The 26,085-nt window shown below is 39.1% G+C and overlaps 3 protein-coding genes across 3 annotated transcripts; 2 read left to right on the plus strand and 1 right to left on the minus strand.

Moving 5' to 3' along the window:
* Positions 1–8,279: 8,279 nt before the first annotated feature.
* On the plus strand, positions 8,280–9,222 carry LOC109414429 (DNA-directed RNA polymerases I, II, and III subunit RPABC1). Its single transcript, XM_019688245.4, has 2 exons — positions 8,280–8,583; positions 8,642–9,222. The coding sequence occupies exons 1-2, from the start codon at positions 8,438–8,440 to the stop codon at positions 9,126–9,128; spliced, it is 633 nt and encodes a 210-aa protein (XP_019543790.1). The 5' UTR covers positions 8,280–8,437; the 3' UTR covers positions 9,129–9,222.
* Positions 9,223–10,387: 1,165 nt separating this feature from the next.
* On the minus strand, positions 10,388–22,785 carry LOC109414431 (large ribosomal subunit protein uL11). The gene is made up of 3 exons (XM_029877107.2): positions 22,626–22,785; positions 22,304–22,377; positions 10,388–10,852 (listed from the first exon to the last, which is right to left on the minus strand). Exons 1-3 carry the CDS (start codon positions 22,660–22,662, stop codon positions 10,466–10,468), a joined length of 498 nt encoding a protein of 165 aa, XP_029732967.1. The 5' UTR covers positions 22,663–22,785; the 3' UTR covers positions 10,388–10,465.
* LOC134288022 (uncharacterized protein K02A2.6-like) lies at positions 17,157–21,064 on the plus strand. Its single transcript, XM_062851620.1, has 3 exons — positions 17,157–17,890; positions 17,951–18,162; positions 20,395–21,064. Exons 1-3 carry the CDS (start codon positions 17,407–17,409, stop codon positions 20,668–20,670), a joined length of 972 nt encoding a protein of 323 aa, XP_062707604.1. The 5' UTR covers positions 17,157–17,406; the 3' UTR covers positions 20,671–21,064.
* Positions 22,786–26,085: the final 3,300 nt, after the last annotated feature.

Genomic DNA, 26,085 nt, shown 5'->3' on the forward strand with positions numbered 1-26,085 from the left:
TAAAAACGAATAACGAACTCAATCGGTAAAGGTTATTTTGACTGAAATTTCGTTAAAATTTGACAGTTCATCAAAAATAACTTGTCAAAAATAACGAAGTTCGGCAATTTACGTTCATTACTGATTATCGGCAAACTGTTTTGCCACAGCAATCGGCAATCTAATCATTTCGCTGAATTTCGGTAAATCTCATCTGTCAAATACAAAAATGAAACGCGTTGCCGCCGGGTGCCATCTTTGAATTAGGATTTTTTCGTTTTCATGGCTGGATGAGTAAAGAAGTAAGTAAGTAAAGAAATTGAACTAATAGATAATGCTTTGTATGTTTCTGCTATTGATATTTATTTATAAATGAATGCCTCTCTTAATTTTCATTTCAGATTGTTGTTTTGGAGATTAAGCGCTGCAGGAGGAGCGCCGGATTATGGCTTCAAAGGCTTCGAGGGTGCTTGTTTGTTTGCTGCCGGACCAGCAGAACAAACCAAAAGCGAAATGGTCCGTACGTCCGTATCAAACAAACCGCTCGTAAATCCATCGCAGAAAAGCCTCCCGTAACAGCTTACCACAAAGGCATCAACAGAATTGCTCCCTCGACCAGCGTAATGAAGAAGCCGCATCGTTACCGAGGGGGAAGCCGAGAAATCCGTCGCTATCAAAAGTCCACCGCATTGCTGATCCGCAAGTTGCCGTTCCACACTGAACCCAAACATCATCCTGTATGTGACTGAAATCTAATATGCTCGCGCCCTTTAACAAAAAGCATACACAAATCGGATGATGCTGATATGGTCTGGCTCACCGTCAACTGAAATGGAGCGAATGCGAATCAGTCGATAACAGTACGAGACGCGAATAGGAGTTCAACTGAAAGTTGTATAATATTTGAATGCAACTATTTCGTATTTGGAATGCAGTTTAGTTTGCATTTTATATGCCAAGGATTCGCTTTAAGAGCTGAAAATCCTGTATTACATATATGCGGGCTTTCGAAAATGGCAAAACAAATAAATCAACATTAAATCTTTGCGTTGTTTTATTTTATTGAAACGACATATATTTTTTATGTTATTAACATAATAAAACAAGTTTGTTATCACTTCGTGTTGCACCATTGTTTCTGGATTTACATCGCTGTTATTGACGCACTTGCTGACCAGATTAAATTCAATCCATCGTATGCGGAGGGGGGGTTCCACAGGAAATCGAACCTCCATACAGCGCTGCCTCCCTGAGCCATGTCCAAATCCGCCATCGTAGAAACTGAAAATAGTACATTTCAAACTTAGTTTTTCCAGTTGAAATAAAATTACTAATTATCACCTACCTTGATAATCGCTCTAAAAGTCTATCCAATGATTGTAATTCTCGTATTTATTGAAATATTGAAATTCTTAAACACACGAGACAATCGAGCAACGAGTTATTGCATCAAAAGAATGATGGCCGCCGTTCGTCGTATCGAAAATTTTCTCCAAAACCCAAGCTGAGAGACGAATGAAGCATCCGACGGCATGCAGTTTGAACTGCAGACGTAAACCGGATGACATGCGTTGTGGGGTGCGCGCATCGTAAATGTAATCTAGTCTTCGGATGATGCTCGTTCGACTTTTTTTCTATCCAATTTCTACATGATGGGGTGTACAATAAACGTTTTGGTTGTCTTACCGTTTTCAACCGGCAATCATCTGATCGTACGATGATTTGTCATACGGCACATCAATCATTTGAAATTGGGAAGACGGAATTTCAGATGAGTGGAAATGATGTTTCATTCGTTCTAAGGATGATGTTTTCGTTCAGTGCAGCACGTTCCAGCGCCTGGTGCCCGAAATTGCACAGATTTTTAAGACATCTGCGTTTCCGAAGTTCCCTGCAGGAAGCCAGCGAAGCGAATTGTGCGAGGACATTATCTGTGCGCGATCTACGCCGAGTTCGTCACCATCATGCCGAAGGACATCTAGCTGGCCCGGCGCATCCGTGACGAGCGTGCATAAGGAGGAGTAGGAGGAAGTGAACCCCCGGGGGAAGAGTGAAATTGTGTTACAAATTACAAATTTCGAAAAAAAACATTCCGGAGTATTTTTTTCGTTATTATGCATGCGTAAATAAAATTATTAACTCAATTATCATTTTAGTTTTATTTTACTTCTTCTTAACAATAACATGAAAGAAAATAAACATTTACTGAATTTCGGCAATAATGTATGCCGAAGTTTTCGGCAATGTATTACCGAACCACTCGTCAAAGTTTGACAGTTGATCTTTGTCAAGTTTGCAGACTAGTCGGCAATTTGAACTTTCACCGAGATTTTTACCGAGCTCTCAGCTGTTGGATTCTCGGCGATTTATTTTGCCGGCCTCGGCAAATAAAATTAAGTGTGCATGATTCGTATCGGGAGGGCTGTCATATTCCCATAGCATTTTTAGCAGCGCAACTGTCCCGCTACTATATTTGGTCACCCACCCATAGGGCTACTATTTTGCGAGCGCATTCAGCAGCGACCGGTAAAGTTTGCTGTAATGATGAAGGGCTACCAAACGAGGTATAGAAGCGCACCGTTAAAGGTGCTCTTAGGAGAACGCTGGAAATTAAGGATGTTTCCGCGAAAAATATGCGAATCAAGATGCGAATAAATGACGGGAAAACAGAGAAATTCTTCCGGGGAACTGTTTTCCTGCATCAGGTAAGTGAACAGAACATGGATATTAGGAGCTCTTTATCAAAAATCTAAATTGGAAATAAATTAACAAAATCAAGGCCCTGGAGGAGCTGGGTACCGCCCGAATAAAAAATACAGTAGAAAAACCGAACGTTGTACTGTAACAGTATAATATAGAACCATATTTTTACAATAGACACCACTGTAAAAATAAAAATATAAAAACAATAAGATGTAATGTAAACACCATACCGTGAATTGTAAATAAGATTTTTACAATATACTATACGGGTTGTTAAGTATCGTAACAATATAAAAAAATATTTTTCTCCATATATATTTTTTTGCAAAACCATACATTTTATTGTTAATGAATTGTTCAAAATATTGATACGTGGGTTTAAATATACCGTACATTCACAGACAAACAGACGTAACACTCTTCAAAACGGCTTGGCACATGCATTTAACGATCAATTCAAATTTCATTTGATTTACGCGATTGTTACACCAGAGGCGCTAGTGTTCGATCGCATTGACGTTTGCCAGTGTACACGTTGCTGAATGATGCAAACGAAAATTACAGGCAATTTGTGTAGTAGTGTGCGTGTCAGCAAAACGTCAAATCGAAATCCATCATGGCCGATAGTGTCGCGCGCGGTTGTACCAACAGGTGGCAGTGTGCTCATGAAAATGACACCGGACAAAAGTGTTTGATGAATTTCTTCTAAGAGTTACGTCTGTTTGTCTGTGGTACATTGTATGGTACATGAATGGTTTCAAACAATAAAACATACCGTAAATAAATTGTTTTTAATTGTAATTTTACTACTGGTTATACATTTAATCAAATGGTTTTGGAATGGTTCTCTTTTGTTATGTTGTGTTGTTTTATATTACATAAATCATATATTGTTATATTATCTTGTCATTTTCCTCCTTTTAATGACTTCTTAGGCTTATTAGATTTATTAGAATGCGCTTTGGGAATTCTCCAGGGCGTTTTGGATAACCCTTCATAATAGGATCGCCCACGTCTAAGTCTGAGTAGTCTCTGATTGCATTAACAGTTGAAGCTTAGGCTCCCATGCCCCACCAGCCAGATAACCGGGTTTTGCAAACTAAGCATTATTTGTGGCAACACTTTGAGCGGCATGATGGAACTATGCCGAGCGCGCTAAGTGTTATTAGACCACTAATGTAGTTGCATGAATTGGGTGACGAGGTACATAAGTATCATTACAGCGTGCTTAACCGTTATTGCAATATTGAGGCACCAGGTTGACTAAAGTTTGAAATACATAACAACTCATGAGATAACTGTCAAGTTCGATTCAAATATAAGTTAGGTTAAAAAGCGAACCCGCAGACGAACCTATATTAGAAGTCATTTCAGTGTTCAGTCCAGTCCATATGTTAAAGATGGCTCTACGTCAAAGATAAACTTTGTCAATCGCATTTGATTCGATTGTGGTCGAAGGCAAGTTCACATGAGAGAAGAGGAGAAAACTCCCCTAAATGCAAATACAGAAAGAATAGTGTTGAACTCATCCACTGATTTACAGTAATCTGACCTGCATCTTTCCGGGTTGGCCTACATTCGTATTTCTCTCATCGCATTCTACACACCTAGCCCGCCATATCTCTTGGACCCCTGCTTGGACCTGCAGTTCTTAGGACATCTGGTTTACTACTGATTTAAACATGTTATTGACTTTAAATTGATGTTTATACTTATTCACTTTTTTTCTTTCCTTTTCTTTGCATCAAAAAAGTCATAAACATCAACAAAACAAAGCACGGAAAAAATCTTAAACTGAATAAATAATTAAAAATTCACGGAAAAATAATGTTTCGGAAAAGTGAATGGTTCAAACGTAAGAAAAACAGTATAATATATTGTTACATAAAAATCCAATGTAAATGTATAGTATAGCGAACCATTTCATTACAATACACTTTATTGTAGCTGGTACACTGTATGATGCAGGAATGGTTTTCACCATACACCCTATGGTTAGTTTTTATCCGGGCGGTTACCCAGATTTTGCCACCAACATCGATAACCCAGATTTGAGTAAAGGTGCCTTTACTCAGATTAGAAACTCCGGTTTTGCTCAATCTGGGTCGCTTTGACACCAATCTGGGTAACTGAGGGTTAGCGTGTACATTGCAAAAATTCCACACATTTTTATTGCGCATCTTGCTTTGCTTTTTAGATTACCGTGCAAATTCAATCGTCTATTACCTTTCCACGCAAGTTAAATATCAACAACAACAATCAGCCGGTGGGCGAGCGTCGATGTTTGTTTTGGTCGCAGACAATAGAAACTAGTAATCCTACATTATAGAGATCTGCGGAGGCGGCCATTGTAAGCCAATCGTGCAGAAAGAACTGTCAAAGTGTGAGCCAAATGAACAGGCTGATCGTTCGTAAGAAGGCGTCGATTGAACGGTATTGCAATCCGAACTAAATAAATTAAAATTATTTATTTTTAATATAGAGAAATTGACGGTACATATACCGTTTAGTAAAAAGATAGAATTTAATTAATTCTGCTTTCAAAAGCTCAAGCTTATGACGAAACTTTTGTTGCTGCACTTCTCGAAAAAACTTTCATTGCTGCTTCTTGCTTCATTTCTGCCGATATCTTTAGCTTACACACTCAGTTGAGCTCGGCTAATTTTCATTCTTTTGCCGAGATCCGCACAGCCGAGCGCTCGGCAATCGCATTTTAACTGAGATATCAGCAAAAATTAAAGTTTATTCATAGCAGCACCCATGAGTGCCGCTACAATCAAACATCAAACGTCAAGCGTTTAGCCGAGATTTCAGCAAATCAACATTAATCGAGATCCGCACAACCGATCTCGGCATTCTGTTTTAAGTGTGTAACACTTTGCAATAAATTTCAGATTTCATCGATTGCACCGCTACAGTCGGAACCCGCTCGTTGAGCGACAACCTCCACCCAACCAACGGATTCGATTCGCTAGTTGGGTGAAGTGACAGCAGCACAAGGGGCGCGCGCATTGTTTTTTTTAAATCATGTTTAGGTCGGAAGTAAAATTTTAAAAATTTTCAATTTGTTCTACATTTAGAGCAAAACTGATACGTTTTGCAAGATACATATATGGCCAATGCGATAAATAATTATTTACACCCATTTTTAGTCGGTGAAGTGAAAATATAGATGTTTATGAAACCACCCGGACCAAAATGCAAGCACAAAACGCTTTCAATGATCGACAAAATAAAGATTGCCGATGTTTTGCATTTGTTTCGAAGTAATTGTACATATTGTTTTTTTTTTAAGAAATATGAAATTGAAATTCTTCTTGATTATCAGGAGAGTTTAAGAAATAAAAAACTCATTAGCTCACCCCTCGGACTTACAGATTGGTTGTCATTTTCAGTTTGACATTGAATTATGACATCCAGGTACTTTTTAGTTGGCTGACAGCTCAATTAACGGAGCCCCAACTAAAAAGTCACCCAACTATTAAGCCCCCAACCAGCGGGTCATGACTGTATTTTTTTCAAAATTTTGAAAAAAAAAATCTACCATAATTAGAAAATGTAAACAAAACAACTTGAACCACTACGAAGTCACGCACAAAGTTTGAACATCTTGCTTTGCAGCAAGTGTTGGCAGCTGATGTAAACAAAATGAACAGCGTTGCCGAATCGACATATATAACTTCCGCTTATCTCTATGTAGAGGATTTCTAATAGAAACGTGCTGCGAGTAGCTTTGGCGCGCAACGACGTCGTCTGCTTCCTTGCTCCTGATTGGCTGCGCGCAACTGGAGTGGAGCTGCGCGTAACTGACCGGCGCGCAAATTGCGCAACGAAAGAAAAACTATACAAAATATCCGCGATATGGCAACACAGCAGAATGCTCTGCAATATGATGATGCTCTCGATCACGCACTGCTGCATTGAAAGAATGATAGGTTGATCTGGAGGGGAAATATTGAGCCAATCAATTAATCCATGGAATAATTTGACCCATGGTTTGAACAATATTGGAGAGGATTGATGTGAAATTTTTGAAGGTGGGGAAATATTGTATAGAGAAAATTGAAGTAAAATGCGCTATGGAGGGGAAATATTGCTGCGTGGTTGATCAAACGGAAGATAGGGGAAAAGTTGAATGATATTGAGCTTTGCAAGGATTTCGCGACGATCGTGCAAATGTTCAATCTTTGACAACACAATGCTCACACATCCAACAACAAAGGAAACAGTGCATATACAAACCGATTAGTCGAAACACCACCCCAATATAACGCTCCGTTACTGGAAAACTGTTGCGGCGACATCAACCAATGTATGCTGAAACCGGTGTGCATATTTTGTGGTGGGACAATTTTGTTTGCCTGTGCGTCGTATTTGGCGCAAGATCGTCAATATCAATCTATTTTTGAACAATATCATAGGGCACTGCACTGTTTTGATTTTGTATGGGGCTTTGACGTTTCTTGGCCTTGTTGTTTACAAAATTTTTATAAGAGTGAAAGAGAAGGAAAGAATTTCGTGCACTGCCCTATCCACTTATCCGCGAGCGGTAATGGCGGCGGCGGGCACAACCAACCGATTTGAATTTTGACGTTTCGTGGGGATCGCAATCGGTTGGCGCCACCGATCGGTGGGTGAAGGGGTGAGGAGGAGAATGAAACTGTTTTAACTTTCCCCCAAGAAACGTCAAATTCCGAACCGGTTTGATATGCCCGCCGCCGCCATTACCGATCGCGGATAAGTGGATACATTCAATGTTTCCATAAAACGGTCAACTATGGGCCTTTTCATTTGACGTCTTAAATCAGCTGATTGTTCGGGCGTTTGACAGTTCTTCTATGAAGATGACACGTTCTTGTTAGCACCTGTTGTTCAAGCTTTGTAAACAAATGCATGCACGGATCTGTCACATGAAAAGGCCTATTGATCAATATACACGCTAACCCTCAGTTACCCAGATTGGTGTCAAAGCGACCCAGACTGAGCAAAACTGCAGTTACTCTAAACTGAGTAAAGGCACCTTTACTCAAATCTGGGTTACCGATGGTGGTGGCAAAATCTGGGTAAACGATACCCAGCTCCTCCGGGGCCTTGATTTTGTTAATTTATTTCCAATTTAGATTTTAAATAAAAAGCTCTTAATTGCCACGTGCTGTTCACTTACCTACTGCTTGAAAACAGTTCCCCAGAATAATTCCACTGTTTTCCGGTCATTTATCGGCATATTTTTCGCGAAAACATTCATAGTTTCCAGCGTTCTTCTGACCGCCGCCATATTCTCAAGCCGAAAAGTGACAAAGTGTCGATTACCCAGATCTTTACCCAAATTCAACGAATCTGGGTTTTCGGGTTACCCGGATTTTGATAACTGCTAACATCATGAAAATCCGGGTCGAATCGACCCAGTCGATGGGTAGATTCAGGTTAGCGTGTATGCATCGTGTGACTGGCGCTTATTTTAAAATGGCGCAGACGGCACAGATCTTTTTTTTTCTCTCCCTTATTGGCACAGACCTACTGGTCCATATCGACGGCACAGATCTGAAAGCGTGCGAGTTTTTGCCCGCCTTTTGACATTTATCGAACTGTCATTTCGCTAGCCGCACTTAAAAATACAGCCAGCAACATCAACACAATCAGTACGATTTGCCGATTTAGTTTTCTAAAATTTATGAGAAAAACTTAGTTTAACTGTTTGTTATTCATTTAAAATTATAATAAGTCGAAAAACAAGAGTTCAAAGTCCACATACAATATGGATGATGATGCGGAAACCTACAAACTTTGGAGAATTCGCAAAACAGTCATGCAACTGAGCCACGATAGAGGTTATCTCGTAACGCAAGACGAATTGGATCAAACTCTGGAGCAGTTCAAGGAACAGTTCGGCGATAAACCTAGGTAAGCGTTTCAATACTTTCGGCAGGGTAATTCTCACTAAATCGTTATCTCATTTCAGTGAGAAGCGACCGGCTCGTTCGGATTTGATTGTTTTGGTGGCACATAATGACGATCCGACGGACCAGATGTTCGTGTTTTTCCCGGACGAACCGAAGATTGGCATAAAAACCATCAAAACGTATTGCACCCGTATGCAGGAGGAAAACATTCACCGAGCGATCGTGGTCGTCCAAGCTGGTATGACTCCCTCGGCCAAGCAGTCGCTGGTGGACATGGCACCGAAGTATATTCTGGAGCAGTTCTTAGAATCGGAGCTGCTGATCAACATCACCGAACACGAATTGGTTCCGGAACATGTGGTAATGACACCGGAAGAGAAACAAGAACTGCTGGCTCGGTACAAGCTGAAGGAGAACATGCTGATGAGAATCCAGGCCGGTGACCCAGTGGCTCGTTACTTCGGTTTGAAACGCGGACAAGTGGTCAAGATTATTCGACCCTCGGAAACGGCCGGACGCTACATTTCCTATCGGTTAGTGTGCTAGATTTTATGCTTAAGACATTGTAACATTATTTTTCATTTACAAATAAACTATAATTTCCAATTACATCTAAAAATCAGATTACTATACTTACTTAGCAGCTGATGTTCCTTAATTTAGACCACATTCCATGCTGTGGTGAGTTTCTGCATCTAAACCAGAATAATTGAAAACAAGCTTAGATTATTAATTTATCAGACAAGCAAATTGCTGGGATCCTAGAGACGAACCAGCCAAGGGCTCAAAGTCACTATAATAAAGACAAATCAATCAATTGCTGGAATTTTGATTTTATCATCATCAATGATTCTGCATGCTTACGGTGAAGATATGACAAAGCCACACCTGAAACACACAAGAGCACAAATCTGAAGAACCGCATATTGGTTTGTGCTGAAAATTTGGGGACCAATCGATCAACTTTTCTGCGCAAACCGAGGTTTGGCTTCGCCATACCTTGATCTTACATCAACCATTAGAAATTGGTACCTACATCTTCGGCTCGATAACTGGGCTTTGACGACAGTCCAGTTAGCGAGCGCCGCTCATGGCCAGTTTTCATAATATGTGCTAGATCTGCCCGACAATTCACTTTCCCACAGTAGTAGCACGGCATTAGCATTGTCATTAGGGCCTGTCCATAAACTACGTAGACTCTGAGGGGGGACGGGGGGGTCTGGCCAAAGTCTACGGTCCATACAAATTTCGAAAATTTTGTATGGACGAAAGTCTACGAGGGGGGGGGGGGGGTTCTGAGATTTCCAAAATTAAGTCTACGTAGTTTATGGACAGCGCCTTAGCACAATGTAAACACGTTATTGGAAGACAATAATGTTCACAATTTATTACTGTCCGGCAAAATTAGCACATATGTAAACTTGCCATAAACAATGTTGAAAAAGTTGGAACGGACGTCGTGCGGCCATGGATCAGCTCGCAAGGACTACAAGCTCTCCGGTCTGCTTAACGAAAACTATAAAAGTTAACCCTTTTTGAGGGAATTGTTTGAGATTCTATAACATTTGTCCAGAGAACAATTTCCCAGAATGTGTGTGAAGAATAGCAGTAAGTTAAAATTCACAAATAAAAAAAACAATATTTACCTGTTTTTCTAAATGGTACGCGCCCTTTTTCGCAAAAAGTTTCCTGCGGGACATGGGTTTCGGGGGAATATCATAGAATCATTGCTGGATACCTAGGGAGATCTCTATAAGTCAGATAACAGATTCAATTTCTTTCATTACTATTGTCGGAAAATAATATTTTTTCATTTAATAATAGTTTTTATTGAACCTCCTCTCAGTAGCTTCGCACTTATAATTCAGTATAAATTTTTACATTCACTCAGCAGGACATTCGATCGCGCCACTGTTGATGTCGTCAATGACATCATGTGGCGCACGGCCATCGATCGTGCAGCCAACGCTGTGGGCCGTACCCAGCACTTCCTTGCAGGTACCGGACAGTTCGCGGGCCATCGAGCGGGGTCGCATCACCCGGGCAATGCTGATCACTTCATCGAAGGTGATGTTGCCATTGTGCTTGATGTTCTTGACCTTCTTGCGATCGCGTGGCGGTTCCTTCAGGGCCTTCACGATCAGGGAGGCAGCCGATGGGACAACCGAGATGGCAGCCTGTCGGTTCTGGATGGTCAGGCAGACAGTGATCTTCAGACCCTTCCAGTCTCCGGTGGCCTTGGCGATGTCGTCACCGATCTTCTTGGGGGACTGAAAAGATGAAGAAAACACAATAGTTAACAAAGGTCGAAAATCTATGCTTTACTAATTCTGATCTAGTAGATGACATTTTAAACTTGTAGCGATTAAGAATGATGTTAAAGTTCCTACAGGTTGCCAGAATCATCATTCATATCATTGTTCGAATTGCAGAGGCAAGCACAGCTTCCCTACTTATAAAAAGTTATCAAATCATGTACCGGATGGGAACGTTAATCGTACTCGTTTCAGCAGGTAGGTAGGAGCTCTAACAATTTAATGGTTCCATCCGTTAAGGTGTGAAGTATGTGACCATCTACGACAAGCTATTTATTCCGGGGTTGCGAGCAAACTGACTTTCGATAACCACTGCGGACGTAACGATGTTTTATACCAAAAGTTGTAAAAATGAGGCGATGGCGACAGCATCGGAGAGCAACGCAATATCAAAGTCTACTGTAACCAAGGCCGTGAGTATTGTTCCAACGATCAAGGTCGATATTACGAAGAAAAGGGATATTCAAGAAAACAAATAGCAGCCTACAGAATCCTCAGTATAACGGGATGACTGAGAGATTTTATAGAACAATCATCGAGAAAGTCAGGTCAATATTGATTTAGGTGAGCGCTTTCAAAGCCTTATGGTATGAAGTGGTACTTGCCATAGCTTATTTGATTAATAGAAATCCAACACGTGAGAATTGCTGAAGAACTCTCGCTTCACTTTAAATGAAAAAAAAAAATCCTAGTGGCTAAACTTCGGGTGTTTGGATGCAAGGCTTTCGCATGGATAGGTACCAGGAAGAATCTGGACCAGAAAAGCAGAGCCACAACCATACACACCAAATTTTCGTCTTCTGTTCCAGCAATATAATTTGCTGAAACTACTTCAGCAACACATTGTTTTGCTGTTGTTCAGCAGTCAAAGCACCTTTTCACTGATATTCAGCAATAAAGTTTACTGATTACTCATCAGCAATTCCATTTTTGCTGGTTATCAGCATTTTGTTTGACAGAACGTTCAAAATCAGCCGCCACTTTGAGCAGCTGCTAAAAACCAGCAAAAGCAATTACTGAATACGTATCAGCAAAATAAAAATTACTGAAAACCAGCAAACCATTTGAGCTGTCACAAAGGTACGTCAAACACAAAAATTTTCAGTCCAATTTGAACTTTATTGGAAAATAATATAAAGCAGTTGAATAATACTTATTATTTGATAAGTGTCAACCAAGCCATGTTGAATAATATCCATTGGATGGTTCTGTAAGTATATTTTCTTATGTAAATGTTAGATCCTAACAAAATCTTTGATTTCCAGGCATGTGGTGAAAAGGCTCATGGGAAGAGAAATGTTCGAACCTGTGTGAAGAGCCTTCTTCATATATGTTTTGACTGAATCATCAAGATAAAACAAAAACTGATTTTTAATGAAACGAAACTATAGTTGTGTATAAACTTGATTTCAATGAAGGAATACATATTTTTTTTTTCTATACGACTTTCTGCAAAGGAACAACATTTATTTACATCCCCGATTGCTGATTAATCAGCAAAACAAATTAGTAATCTTGCTGAAACATCAGCAAAAGAACTGTCACTTTGTTGACGATAGGCTTTGCTGGATAATCAGCACCTGTTTCATTGCTGAATGGGTTGCTGAACTTACAGCACAAAAAAAATCAGCAAAATTTTGCTGATTTCCAGCACTCAAAATTTGGTGTATAGACTGATATGCACCAAACGGCTACAGCATGAAGGACGTTTAATGACGATTTTTGCTGCCAGTCAACTGCCAATATAACGCAGTCAGGAAGTACCGTAATATCGGGTGAAATTGATCGACGTGAGAACCATTTTTATTTGTTAAAAATAAAGCTTTAATCTTAAAACAATTTGTATAAAATGTCCATAATCTGGCTCAAGAGTTATTGAATGATGTTTTACAGCCAATTAGACACATATGTATTTCTGTATAAAATTCTATATATTCCGAAACTGCGTGTTAGGCGAACTTCAAAAACACTTTCTAACTTTTGTTACCGTAGCTGTATCGCACATGTAATGAATATTGGAATTTTTGTTTCTAGCAGTATTCTCTAAGCCCGATTTCGCCATTAACAGTTCTATAAATATTGATATTTATGCATAAAATTGTACTTTTCAAACTTAAATAATTAATAATGTAGTAAACTTGTAGAAGTTTTGCATAGCTTTTTGCATTCCGGGAAGGTTAATTTAGGTGGAAAAAAATATGTTCAGCACTTACAACAACATTTCACTGACTGATCAATTTCACCCCGAAAGTAATTTTTTGATTTTTTTTTTCAAATGATATTTTTTGTATTAAAATGAAACAATTAGGCATAGTTTTGCTCAAACAGCATCAAATTAGACAAGGAATCATAACCCACGCTATTAGCACCATTTCATTGCAGAAACAGAGGAATCACTTTCTCACCATACAAAAATTCAGCTCATTACTACAAATCTATTATACCGAACTTGTCCCATTCGATGTCATTTAGGTGCTCCAGGGCTGCCACAGCAATCTACGGTTTGATTCACGATCAATCGCACCCCAGGATCTCGTCGATTACGATGAGGAACACTAGCGATATACTATACTTGATACTAACGTCCTTGTCTTACTCCAGCAACGGCCCGAAGACGGTCGAAAGCTTTTTCGTAATCAATAAACACAAGGTATAAGGACTCTTAAAATTCATTAAATAGTTCCAGAAAGACAGCAAAACACATCAACTTCAACGAGCAACGGAATTTGATGTGATTTCCAAAAACAATAAAACAGTTTTTTTTTTACTCAAATCAAGGCTCAAATATTATTTGGTTTTGAAAAACGATCTCCGTGTTTCCATGGGCAAATGGAATTGGCTGATCGTTTTTGGGATATGTATTATGAGAAAACCTTGAACAAAACTGCATTTTTAAGTTTTGAGAATGTATCAATTTGATTTGCTCCTTAACTGCCCCCACTCGCATAACAGTCCCATCTTTGCTGGGATTCCTTTTCATATGGGACAGTTATGCGAGTAGGGGCAGTTAAGCCCTAGGGTAAAAAAATATAATTTGGACATGTATATAATTTAGACATGCACGGCGATATAATATATTTTGTGTCTTGTTCCGGAGAGCTAATAAAAGTAGATACTTCTGAATATCGATTATTGGATCAAACAGACCCTATTCTGATGACTTACGTTGAAAATACGCAAAACAATTGAGAATTCACTTCAAAATTATCGAAAATGGAAATTGTTTCATTAAAACTCCTCAAATGTACAGGTATGCAAAACGGCATACACTTCACAGTCACATACAATATTCACCACAAAATCGTTGAATTGATAATTTTAAGAAATTTAAACGCCTTATTGCAATGAAAACTGGTCAATAAAAAAGCATTGGGCAGCCAATCTCTTAACATCCATCTAGAACGCCTAAAATAGATGGTGTCCAAAATACATTACAAGTTTTCTACTGTAAATATATGTTGTGGTCATCTGACGAACTACCTGCCTGGGGATGCTGTGCGATTGCATACCTGGAGGCGTATTATGTGGTTCTGGCGATATTTCCTCGATTATTAACAAAAACTGTAATAGTTATCAAAATAGATGTCTGTTTAGCGAAGAAATTTGATTATTTGCTAGAAAATATTTCCTAATTTATGCTACTTTCATTGCAGATACCATCTACAAAAGATCGGAGCAATCCAAACCTCAAATTGCCGCTTCTGTGACGAGGAGAGGGAAACATCAGAACACATCCTCTGCTATTGCAGTGCACTCACTCAACGTAGGTTCAAAGTTCTCAGCAAGCCCTTTTTAGGGCCTGCTGACATATGGATCTTATCTCCCAAGGACGTGGTTGGCTTCATAAAGCTGTTGTATAACAGTTAACCCTTTCCCGCCCATGGTGTCTGTAGAGCACCATAACTTTCAACCCTGGTATCTCTGAATCTAATGAAGTTTTTTGAAAGTTTTTAATTGTAAATCATAATTTCACATGTTGTTCTCTATCTAAAGGCATAACGCTAAGTATGCGCATACAAATTCAATGTTTTTATCAAAAAAAGTTTTCACGAAAAGCTGTTTTTTCGCCAAAAAAATAATGACAAACTTTGACGTCTTAATTAATGGCATAGTTATCCTCATGGATTGAAATAAAAATAGTTCCCTAACAGATTTAATATTTATTTGTGTAGTCATACGTTGAAAAGAACTGAAATATGCATTTAAACCCTTAATATAATAAAATATGAATGGTGCATATATGCACCACTGGGCACGTGGCGTGCAAAAAATAAGCAATTTTCCAATGTAATCATTGTTTGCATCCCATTCTAGAATTCTGGTGGCATAAAAGTTCGAAGTTTCTGAGAACAACTTGTCTGGAATTGTAATGAATTTGTATAAAACTGGTTCGGAAAGTGATTTTCGTGGATTGTCAAATGAAACATCCTGTGCTTTGACCATTTTTAACGAGAAAAATCATGAAATAAAGTTCTTCAAATGCCTGGTGGTGCTCCAGAGCACCACCTCATATTTGAGTTGTAATAGACTTAAACGATAATTTTGGCATAGAAAATAAGATTTTGTTCTACCATTTTGAGGAAAAATAATAAAAACTATTTTTAAATACTATAAGAAGTCATGGGCGGGATAGGGTTAAGTTGATGTAATGAACAAAACTCTCAGATTGAGAGTTCAATAAGCATGCAATACAATACAGGGCTCAGTCGAGTCTAGTGCATGAAACAGACAAGAAGCCTTTCAAGATTATCATCCGAAAACCTTTATAACCCGTAGTAAAGCCATAGTCCGGAGTGACCTTCTAGTAGTTTTTAAAAAGTGTTTTAAGTATAAAACAGTGGCGACGAGAAAAATACGTTTTAACGCGTTTGAAATCAAATTAGAATAACAATTTTTTTTTCCTAGTCGTGTTTCGCGATAGTGTGCTGTTCTACAAGTCGTCCACATGGTGTGGCATAAGTGTAGAATCAGCAGCTGATCATTCTGCATAGTGTTTCTTTATATAATTAATTTTTAGCAGTGAATCTTGCTTGATTAAAAACGGGCAGAAAGATCCGTAGGTTTTAGTGGAAATTGAAATTCTGCAGTTTTTGTGAGGAAAACGCGTAGTTCGGTAGTTCACGCCATTTTGTACCTTTGTTCTCGGTCCCTGTATAGAGAAAAGAAGGAGAACAAGGAGAGCAAATGCAATAGTCCACCATTTAGTTTTGCAAATTGTTGAAGTGTATCGTGGTGTTCGACGGCCAGCAGCCTGAGAGCCGGCCAAAGATCTGCTAAGTAGGCTTGGTAGCGGTGAGCTCCTGGTGGTGAGAAGAGCAGTATACAGTGTAAGAGTATAACAGCCAATTGTGTGAGTTATAAACCTGCTAAGCGGTGAGTACCTGGTGGTGAGACGAGCAGTGTTCATCTGTGAGTAAGGAGAGTTGTATGAGAATAAATTGTGCTATTCAGTGTGTCCAACAAAGTATACAAACGCGGTGATCAACAAGCAACGATAGCGGCGTAGAGGAGCACTCACAGGAGACCAGTGAGCGTTGAGATATTTGCGGAGTTGACAAGAATAGCGGAGCGCTCTATCACCGGCTACGTTTATAGGAATCCATCGACGGTAGTGGAGCGTGAGTAACTACTAATTCAAGTAAGTGACCACCTTTTTGTTGTTTTAGATCGGCAAATACTCTCTAATGGCACCAACGGGTTTGATCGGTGTGTTAGACCACTACGTGGTGGGAAGATCATTCACGAATTACATAAAGCGATTTGATATTTACTGCAAAATTAATAACGTGCCCGAAGACCAAAAGCGATCATATTTTATTACTCTTAGTGGTGAAGCAGTATATGACGAACTAGCTAAACTTTACCCTGATGTAGACGTAGAGACCGTTAGCTATGCCGATATAGTAAAAAAACTCAAATCACGTTTTGATAAAGTCGATCCAGCTCTTATGCAAAGGTATCGTTTTTATACCCGTTTTCAAGGTCCAACAGAGTCTAGCGAAAATTTTGTGTTAGCTGTAAAGCTGTTGGCAGAACAATGTAATTTTGGGCAATTTAAAGAAACGGCAATAAGAGACAGGTTGATCATGGGTCTTGGCGACAAAACGTTACAATACAAACTGCTAATGGAGGATGATTTGAGCATGGAGGCTGTTGAGAAGATGATTATTAACAGTGAAGATGCAGGCAACCGTGTGAGAATAATGAATGAAGGTAGCGCTTCGAATGTACATTCTGTAAAGCATCGGATTGACAGACGAAACGAACCAGAGAGCCACGATAATTGGCATACGGATAATCGTTATAGGCACAGAAGCAATAGCAGGGGAAGACAAGTTTCCAGAAACGCATACAAAAGGTGGGATCGTTCGACTTCTCGGGACCAAAAGAAAAATTTCCATGCAAACGCTATTTGCAATTATTGCAAACGCAAGGGTCATTTGAAAAGAGATTGTTTTCATTTCAAGAAGTCTATTGCAGTAAATTCTGTTGTTGAGCCGCAACCTGCAATGGACGATGTTGCTCACTATTACAAGCGTATGAAAGTTAAGAAATCTAGCGACGAAGATAACTCAGATTATGAGTGTCTGATGATTAAAGCCGTAAACAGTGTTAGTGAGCCATGTTTAATTAAAGTTTCAGTAAACGATGAGTGTTTAGCGATGGAAATGGATACTGGTTCGGTAGTGTCAGTAATAGGCAAAAATACATACTACGAAAAATTCTCAAAAATACCACTCTCAAATTGCACACGCAGACTGGTGGTAGTCAGTGGATCACGTTTAAAAATACTCGGAGAGTTGGAAGTTTTTGTATCTGTGAACAATAAAACTGCTGTAGCTAGATTGATCGTATTGCAGACTGATAATAATTTCACCCCACTTATCGGGAGAGATTGGATGGATTTGTTTTTTCCTCACTGGCGTAAAGGTTTGATTGGATTGGAAGCAGTTAAACAAGTAGGCTTTGAAGACGATAAGGAGCAACTTTTAGGTAATTTGAAAGCTAAATTTTCAAAAGTGTTTACTATTGATTTTTCTGAACCAATAACAGGTTACGAAGCTGAACTTATCCTAAAAAATGATCAGCCAATTTTCAAGCGTGCTTACGAGGTACCATACAAAATCCGTGACAAACTGTTGAACCACTTGGACATGCTAGAAAAGCAGAACGTAGTTACTCCAATAGCAGCAAGCGAGTGGGCGTCTCCAGTAATCGCCGTTATGAAGAAAGACGGCGACATACGCATGGTGATCGATTGCAAGGTATCCATTAATAAAGTGCTTATTCCAAATACTTATCCACTACCACTGGCACAGGATATATTTGCATCTTTGGCCGGGTGCAGTGTATTTTGCTCACTCGATTTGGCTGGAGCGTACACTCAGTTACAATTATCAAAAAGGTCACGGAAGTTTGTTGTTATAAATACTTTTAAAGGATTGTATACATACAATCGGTTACCTCAGGGAGCTACATCAAGCGCCTCGATCTTCCAACAAATCATGGACCAAGTCCTTTGCGGGCTGGAACATGTTACAGTTTATCTTGACGATGTCCTAATTGCAGGAAAATCCATCAGTGAGTGTTATTCTAAATTAGTGTCAGTTCTTGAAAGACTTTCCAGAGTGAACATACGGGTGAACTGGAAAAAATGTAAATTTTTCGTCAATAGGCTTCCATACTTGGGTCATTTAATAACTGATAAAGGGCTGTTACCGTCCCCGGAAAAAATTTCGACAATTTGCAACGCAAAGAAACCGACTAATATTACGGAACTTAAATCATATTTAGGACTGATCAATTTTTATAACAGATTCATACCGCATATGGCTACTAAATTAAAATGTCTTTATAATCTTTTGAAAAAGCATACTAATTTTATTTGGTGCAAAGACTGTGATGCTGCGTTTGAAGAGAGCAAAACAGCACTACTCAACGCTAATATTTTACAATATTATGATCCTCGTAAGCCTTTAATTTTAGTAACAGACGCATCTTCTTATGGACTAGGCGGAGTGTTGGCTCATACGATAGAGAATTCTGAAAAACCAATATGTTTCACGTCGTTTTCGCTAAATCCCGCCCAAAAAAAATATCCAATACTCCACTTGGAAGCGTTGGCGCTGGTATGTTGTGTTAAGAAATTTCACAAGTTTCTTTTTGGTCAGAAATTCATCGTTTATACAGACCATAAACCACTCGTTGGTATTTTCGGCAAAGAAGGGAGAAATTCTTTGATTGTAACAAGGCTGCAACGATATGTGTTAGAATTGGCGATATATAATTTCGAAATTAAATATCGTCCATCATCTCAAATGGGAAACGCAGATTTCTGCTCTCGCTTCCCACTAGAACAGCCTGTTCCAAATTGCTTTGATGGAGGCTACGTAAACAGTTTGAATTTCTCTCAAGAGTTTCCTCTAGATTTCTCATTAATTAACAAGGAAACAAACAATGATTCGGTTCTAAAACAATTGAAAGTTTTCATCAACGATGGTTGGCCTAATAAAGTAGCAATGCCATTTAGGGACATTTATGCTTGCAAACATGAACTAGAGATTGTCGAAGACTGTATACTTTTCAAAGAGAGAGTAATTGTCCCAAAAAGTATGCAATATGGAATTCTGAAGTTGCTGCATGCCAATCACAGTGGCATTGTTAAAATGAAGCAGTTAGCCAGACGAGTGGTGTATTGGACGGGTATGGCCGCAGACATAGAAAACTATGTTAAACAATGTGATATATGTGCCAAAATGAGTGTAGTACAGAAGCCAAAGGTAAAGGAAACATGGATACCAACCAATCGTCCTTTCAGCAGGATACATGCTGACTTTTTTCATTTAAATAATAAAACATTTCTTTTAGTAGTTGACAGTCACTCGAAGTGGGTGGAAGTCGAAATTATGAGGTATGGAACAGACGCAGCAAGAGTTTTAAAAAAGTTAGCTAGGTTTTTTGCAACCTTCGGTTTGCCAGACGTAATGGTTACCGACGGGGGGCCACCCTTCAATTCGAAAGAATTTGTGTCATTTCTGGAATTACAAGGCGTCAAGGTGTTAAAGAGCCCGCCTTACAACCCAGAAAGCAACGGCCAAGCTGAACGACTTGTAAGAGTAGTCAAGGACGTATTAAAAAAGTTTTTACTCGACCCAAGCACTAGAACACTTGATATAGATGACCAAATTAATTTATTTTTGATTAATTACCGAAATAGTTGCCTATCTCCAGATGGTAAATTTCCTTCCGAAAAGATATTTTTAAAAAGACCAAAAATCTTATTGGATTTGATAAATCCCAATTGCAGTTATAAGTCATATCTAGATGAGACACCTGAAGCAAGAAAGAAAATAACTGAGAGCGATACTCTTTTGCCAGATCCTTTTTCCAAGCTGGTGGTAGGCGATAAGCTTTATTACAAAAATTTCAGGAAAAATGAAATAGAAAAATGGATAACGGTTACATTTATAAAACGAGTATCAATAAATCTATTCCAGATTTCTCTCGGGCATCAAACTGTTACAGCTCATCGAAATCAACTAAAATTGATTCATGATCAGCGGCGTAGCTCTATGGTTCTTATGCCATTCCACGAACGGAAGCGAAGACGTGATTCGATCGAATTAGAAGATCCGTTTATTGGATTTCCAGATGTTCCACACGTTCCAGAACAACGAGAAACCAAGAAGCGGAAGCTGATCAGTGTTGCTCGCAGTCCAGTTATTACCAGAAGTGCTACGCGATCGAACCAAGAAGAAAAAGTGCTTGAGTAGTTAAAATTAAATGATACTGAGCCCGGTTAACCGTAGCGGTATTATCTGAATTGAATGAATAATTATTTTAAGTTAACTTATATTCGGCAATTGAATTGCATTCAGAATTTCAAAGAAAACATTGAATTTGTATTTGTCCTACATTATTTCAAATAAGTTATTATTTTCTCAAAGAAGGGAGAATTGTATAACAGTTAAGTTGATGTAATGAACAAAACTCTCAGATTGAGAGTTCAATAAGCATGCAATACAATACAGGGCTCAGTCGAGTCTAGTGCATGAAACAGACAAGAAGCCTTTCAAGATTATCATCCGAAAACCTTTATAACCCGTAGTAAAGCCATAGTCCGGAGTGACCTTCTAGTAGTTTTTAAAAAGTGTTTTAAGTATAAAACAAAAGCTAGTCTCGCCAGAATGGGGGAGTCACATACTGTAACTCAGGATCTCTATTCATCAATAATAGACGGTCTTGAGTTCAGTCGATACCAAGGTATCTCAGTGACAAATATGTTACTGAGATAACTTGCGTACCTCACAGCAAAAGGGTATATCACAATAGTTCTAAAATCTGGACGCAGTGATCTTCACCCGACAAACGAGAGAATAGAATGTTACTTTCATGATAAAGCAGTATTCATGGCTAAACATGGGGATAATTGCCCTGTCCAAATTATATATACCTGAGGGTGTCCAAAATGCAATTATAACAGGCGATTGGAAATTGTGATTTTCTCAGCTTAAAATGCTTTTAGTTAAGGTTTTTATCACCGCAGAAACGCAAAGTACTACAATCATATTGTATGCGTTTTAGTAGTAACTTTGCAAAATAATCAATTGCTTTCTGAGGAAGCTAGGGGACAATTTTTCCAACGTTGAACTCAGCCTGTCCAAAATACACGAATCACCCTATTTCCTGCGGGACCGTAATCATGGTGAACAAATCCCATCGAATAGGCAGCTAACCATATTTCTTGCCAATGATCAACAATTTAATATAAGACATTCTTAATGTAGTTATGATATACTATAAGAAAATAAGTAATAATATTCTTGGTCGAATACAAAGTAGAAGGATACCTTTCTTGTTCGACATAAGTTCATTAACGTTGCACAGAATTATGCAGAACATAATAATTCGAGTGCTTGTTCATGTTTACAATTGTGAAGTGTTCTGATTTTCCTGGCACAGTCGCCCCACATATATCTTCTTCTTACTGGCTCTACGTTTCCACTGCGACTTGGTCTATTTTGAACTTCATGTTCATTGAGAACTGTTGTTAATTAAAGGATTCTTCGCCTGCTCTGGCATAAATTTATATATTGTATGGCAAGTGTCGTTTTCGAAACGAGCGGAATCCATTTCCAGGCCTAAAAACTGTTGGATACACAATGCCCGATAAAATTCCCCCGACCGGAACGGAAACCAAATTCGCTATCACGATTCAATGACTTGTCTATCAGGCAAATCGGAGGCCTTATTATAAAAAGCAACATCCAAAGCAAAGCGGCAAAGCTAACTGTTACTTGCACCTACATGCTTTTGCTCTCATAATATATCCGTAAACTTTGCTTTATCCTTTCAATCTTAGGAAAACTTCCACTTAACTTCCAACATATTTGTAAACAAACTTACCAGACCAAGTGGACCGATCTTGGGGGCCAAAGATGAAGTGGCACCGACTTCTCCACCGACACATCTCAGGTAGACTGCAATAAACAAAACATTTTAGGTCAATTTCACCGTAATACCATTCAGCAGTAAGCGATAATCCGGGCAAAACATAACCGTGAACCCGTGGCACAAGAGATCCATCACGGCTCCGACCACTCTTCACTCTCTTCCTCCGAAGGAATGGGCAACACAATTCGTATACGGGATCACGATCATTTCTGGCACCGAAAAACACCGCAAATTCAGCGAAATTTCGCAAAACCACAGCGAATCCACAACGCACCGAGCTTGATCTCATTGGGGTCGAACTTTGGTGGCATCTTGGCGAACGAAACGGTTAGTTTTCAAGTAAAAACTACTTCACAACTTTACAAAAGTGTGTTCACACAATTGTTAAAGATGCCGGAAAGAGAGAAAAAGAGATTCGTTTTGACAGACGTCGTTTTGATGGATTGACTTCCGGCGGTCGGAGAAACGTCACTGTCAAACAGCAAGGCTGCCAACGCAACCATGGGTTTTGGATGAAAAGTTGTCCTCGTCAGAAGGCCTTTTCAGTTGTGCATGAAAACTTAAAATGCCAGTACACCAGGCAGGGGCGCCTGCACTGAGATAAAAAAAACTTAGGAAGAGCATAAATAAGATCCCCTTAAGATTTGGTGACACTACGATTATTGTTGAAAGCCATAAATTTCACTTATGATATTTGCTGACTGCACCCCACATTGGACTGACACAATATTGTGCACACACCTTCAAAGTGTGATTGCAGCGCAGGACCACGTCGGATCGAGTTGGGGTCTTCGGTGCACTTATTCCTTGTAAATCAAGGAATAAGTGCACCGAAGACGTCGAGGCGATCCGAGGCAATTGTGCACTTTTATCACACTTTTTGGGCGTACCAAAAATAGTGTGATAGTCCAATTTGGGGTGCAGTGGCTGTCAGTGAGCTGTCTCCTCTCTCTCAGTTACTAGAAATCCTCTACATAGAGATGAGCGGAAGTTACATATGTCGATTCGGCAACGCTGTTTGTTTTGTTTACAACAGCTTCCAACACTTGCCACAAAGCTATATGTTCAAACTTTTTGCATGACTTTGTTGTGGTGCAAGTTGTTTTGTTTACGTTTGCTAATTATATTCGAACTTTTTTCCCAAATTTTGAAAAAGATAACAGCGCAATCGAAAAAATCTAAAATGCATTGCAAAGAATAGCGCGAATCAAATCGGCAGAAGTGAATCAAGCAGCAGCAGTGGAACTTTTTCGAGAAGATCAGCGACAAAAGTTTCTTCATGAGCATAAGCTTTTGAAAGAAGAATTAATTAAATATTTTCTTCTTACTAAATATAGGGTGACAATGGGTATTGTCGGCAGGTTTGTTCTCTTCATCATGGGGGGTTTTTGTCAGCCAAATTGCCTGAAACTTGGCCATATAGTTCAGCTTAGTTGGGAAGGATTTGAGACAAAATCTGAGTTCAAAAGGTTTCAAAAAACCGCCAAAGACGAAGAGAACAAAACGGCCGAGAATAGGTAATTTCCCCTAGGTACATATGCCATAAAATTCTCGATAATAAAAATAAATATTTATAACATGTTTATTTTCGATTGCAATACCATTCAAACAACGCCTTCCTACAAACGATAAGCATGTTCATTTGGCTCACACTTTGACAGTACTCTCTGCTCGATTGGCTCACAATGGCCGCCTTCGCACATCTCTATAATGTAGGATTACTATCAGTTACCACCCAATGAGCCATTTTACGAGACGTTTCGGATCAGCTGATCGCTCATTTCATGAATGAAAATTTGACAGGAGGTTGTGCCCAAGCCCGTGAGTGTTAATATCAATATCAACACTGTTGTCGTTTCGTAAAATAGACTATTCACCAACCAAATGATCGATTTATCACAGACAAACAGACGTAACACTTGCGAAATTTCCATCGACCACGCTTCTAACGATCATTTTAAATTATCATAGTTGTGGCACAGACAAACAGACGTAACACTTGCGAAATTTCCGTCGACCATGCTTTTAACGATCATTTTAAATTTCCACAGTTGTGGCTTTCACAACCAGAGGCGCGCGCATCATTTTTCAATGCGTTTGACGTTTCACACTAGCGCCTTCTGTTGACGATATGACACAACACAGTGATTCGTGCAACTTTTCCACCAGGTGATGGTAGTGTGAGCTGGGCGATAAATTTCCATGAAAATCGTTCAAGGTGTTACCACAGACAAACAGACGTAACACTTGCGAAATTTCCATCGACCACGCTTTTAACGATCATTTTAAATTTTCATAGTCGTGACTTTCACAACCAGAGGCGCGCGCATCGTTTTTCTATGCGTTTGACGTTTCACACTAGCGCCTTCTGTTGACGATATGGCACAACACAGTGATTCGTGCAACTTTTCCACCAGATGAAGGTAGTGTGAATTGGGCGATGGATTTCCATGAAAATCGTTCAAGGTGTTACGTCTGTTTGTCTGTGGTGTTACGTCTGTTTGTCTGTGGTTGTGGCTTTCACAACCAAAGGCGCGCGCATCGTTTTTCTATGCGTTTGACGTTTCACACTAGCGCCTTCTGTTGACGATATTGCACAACACAGTGATTCGTGCAACTTTCCCACCAGGTGATGATAGTGTGAACTGGGCGATGGATTTCCATGAAAATTGTTCAAGGTGTTACGTCTGTTTGTCTGTGGATTTATCTTCATCAAACACATGGAACAAAGTGACAAGGAGCGTATTCGACTGCACTTGCATTTAATAATGCAAGCTTGCATGGCTCGTTTTCTCCACACATTGCAGTCAAAGTTGCTTCTTGTCACTTTTACGAAAAACGCTAAGATCGCTAGAAGAGGAATCGATCATTTACTTACCTACGTAGAACTCCATTGCTGTTGTTGATTTGGGAGAATTTATGGGCACTTGAGTAAAATCAATGTGATTTTGAGTATCCAATAGCTCCGAAAACTGATCTGTGAGTCCCTGATAAAAAAGATCATAGACATACAACAGAATGGATTGTTACAACACGTTGAATTAAATGGTACTTACCATTAATTCAATTGTTTAAAACGATAGAGTAACAACAGATCTTATAGTTTTCAACCATAGCATGTATTGTAAATGTCACTTTTACAATAGAAAATGGGGGTTGTAATGTATCTTTACCATAAAAAATCCAAATTTTCTGGAAAAAAATCAAGTCAACTACCATTCAACTTATGGTGTTTTTATTATTGAAATCTCTGGTGCCATTGATTTTATTGTACACGTATTGTAGTTCCAATACACCATTTCCGCAGGAAAATACGTACACAATATAATTTGTTGTTGAATAATCAAATTTATCATAATTCAATGGTAGTTTATGGTGATTTTATTGGAAATTTTTATCAGGGTAATTTGTTCTAAATGAAAGAACAAAAAGAAAACCCAAGACGGACTCACAGACAAACAGACGTAACACCTTGAACGATTTTCATGGAAATCCATCGCCCAGCTCACACTACCATCACCTGGTGGAAAAGTTGCACGAATCACTGTGTTGTGCCATATCGTCAACAGAAGGCGCTAGTGTGAAACGTTAAACGCATTGAAAAATGATGCGCGCGCCTCTGGTTGTGAAAGCCACAACTGTGGAAATTTAAAATGATCGTTAAAAGCATGGTCGACGGAAATTTCGCAAGTGTTACGTCTGTTTGTCTGTGACGGACTGTCGCTTGCAACACG

This window comes from Aedes albopictus, chromosome 2 (genome assembly GCF_035046485.1).
Source record: "Aedes albopictus strain Foshan chromosome 2, AalbF5, whole genome shotgun sequence".
Taxonomy (NCBI): Eukaryota; Metazoa; Arthropoda; class Insecta; order Diptera; family Culicidae; genus Aedes; species Aedes albopictus.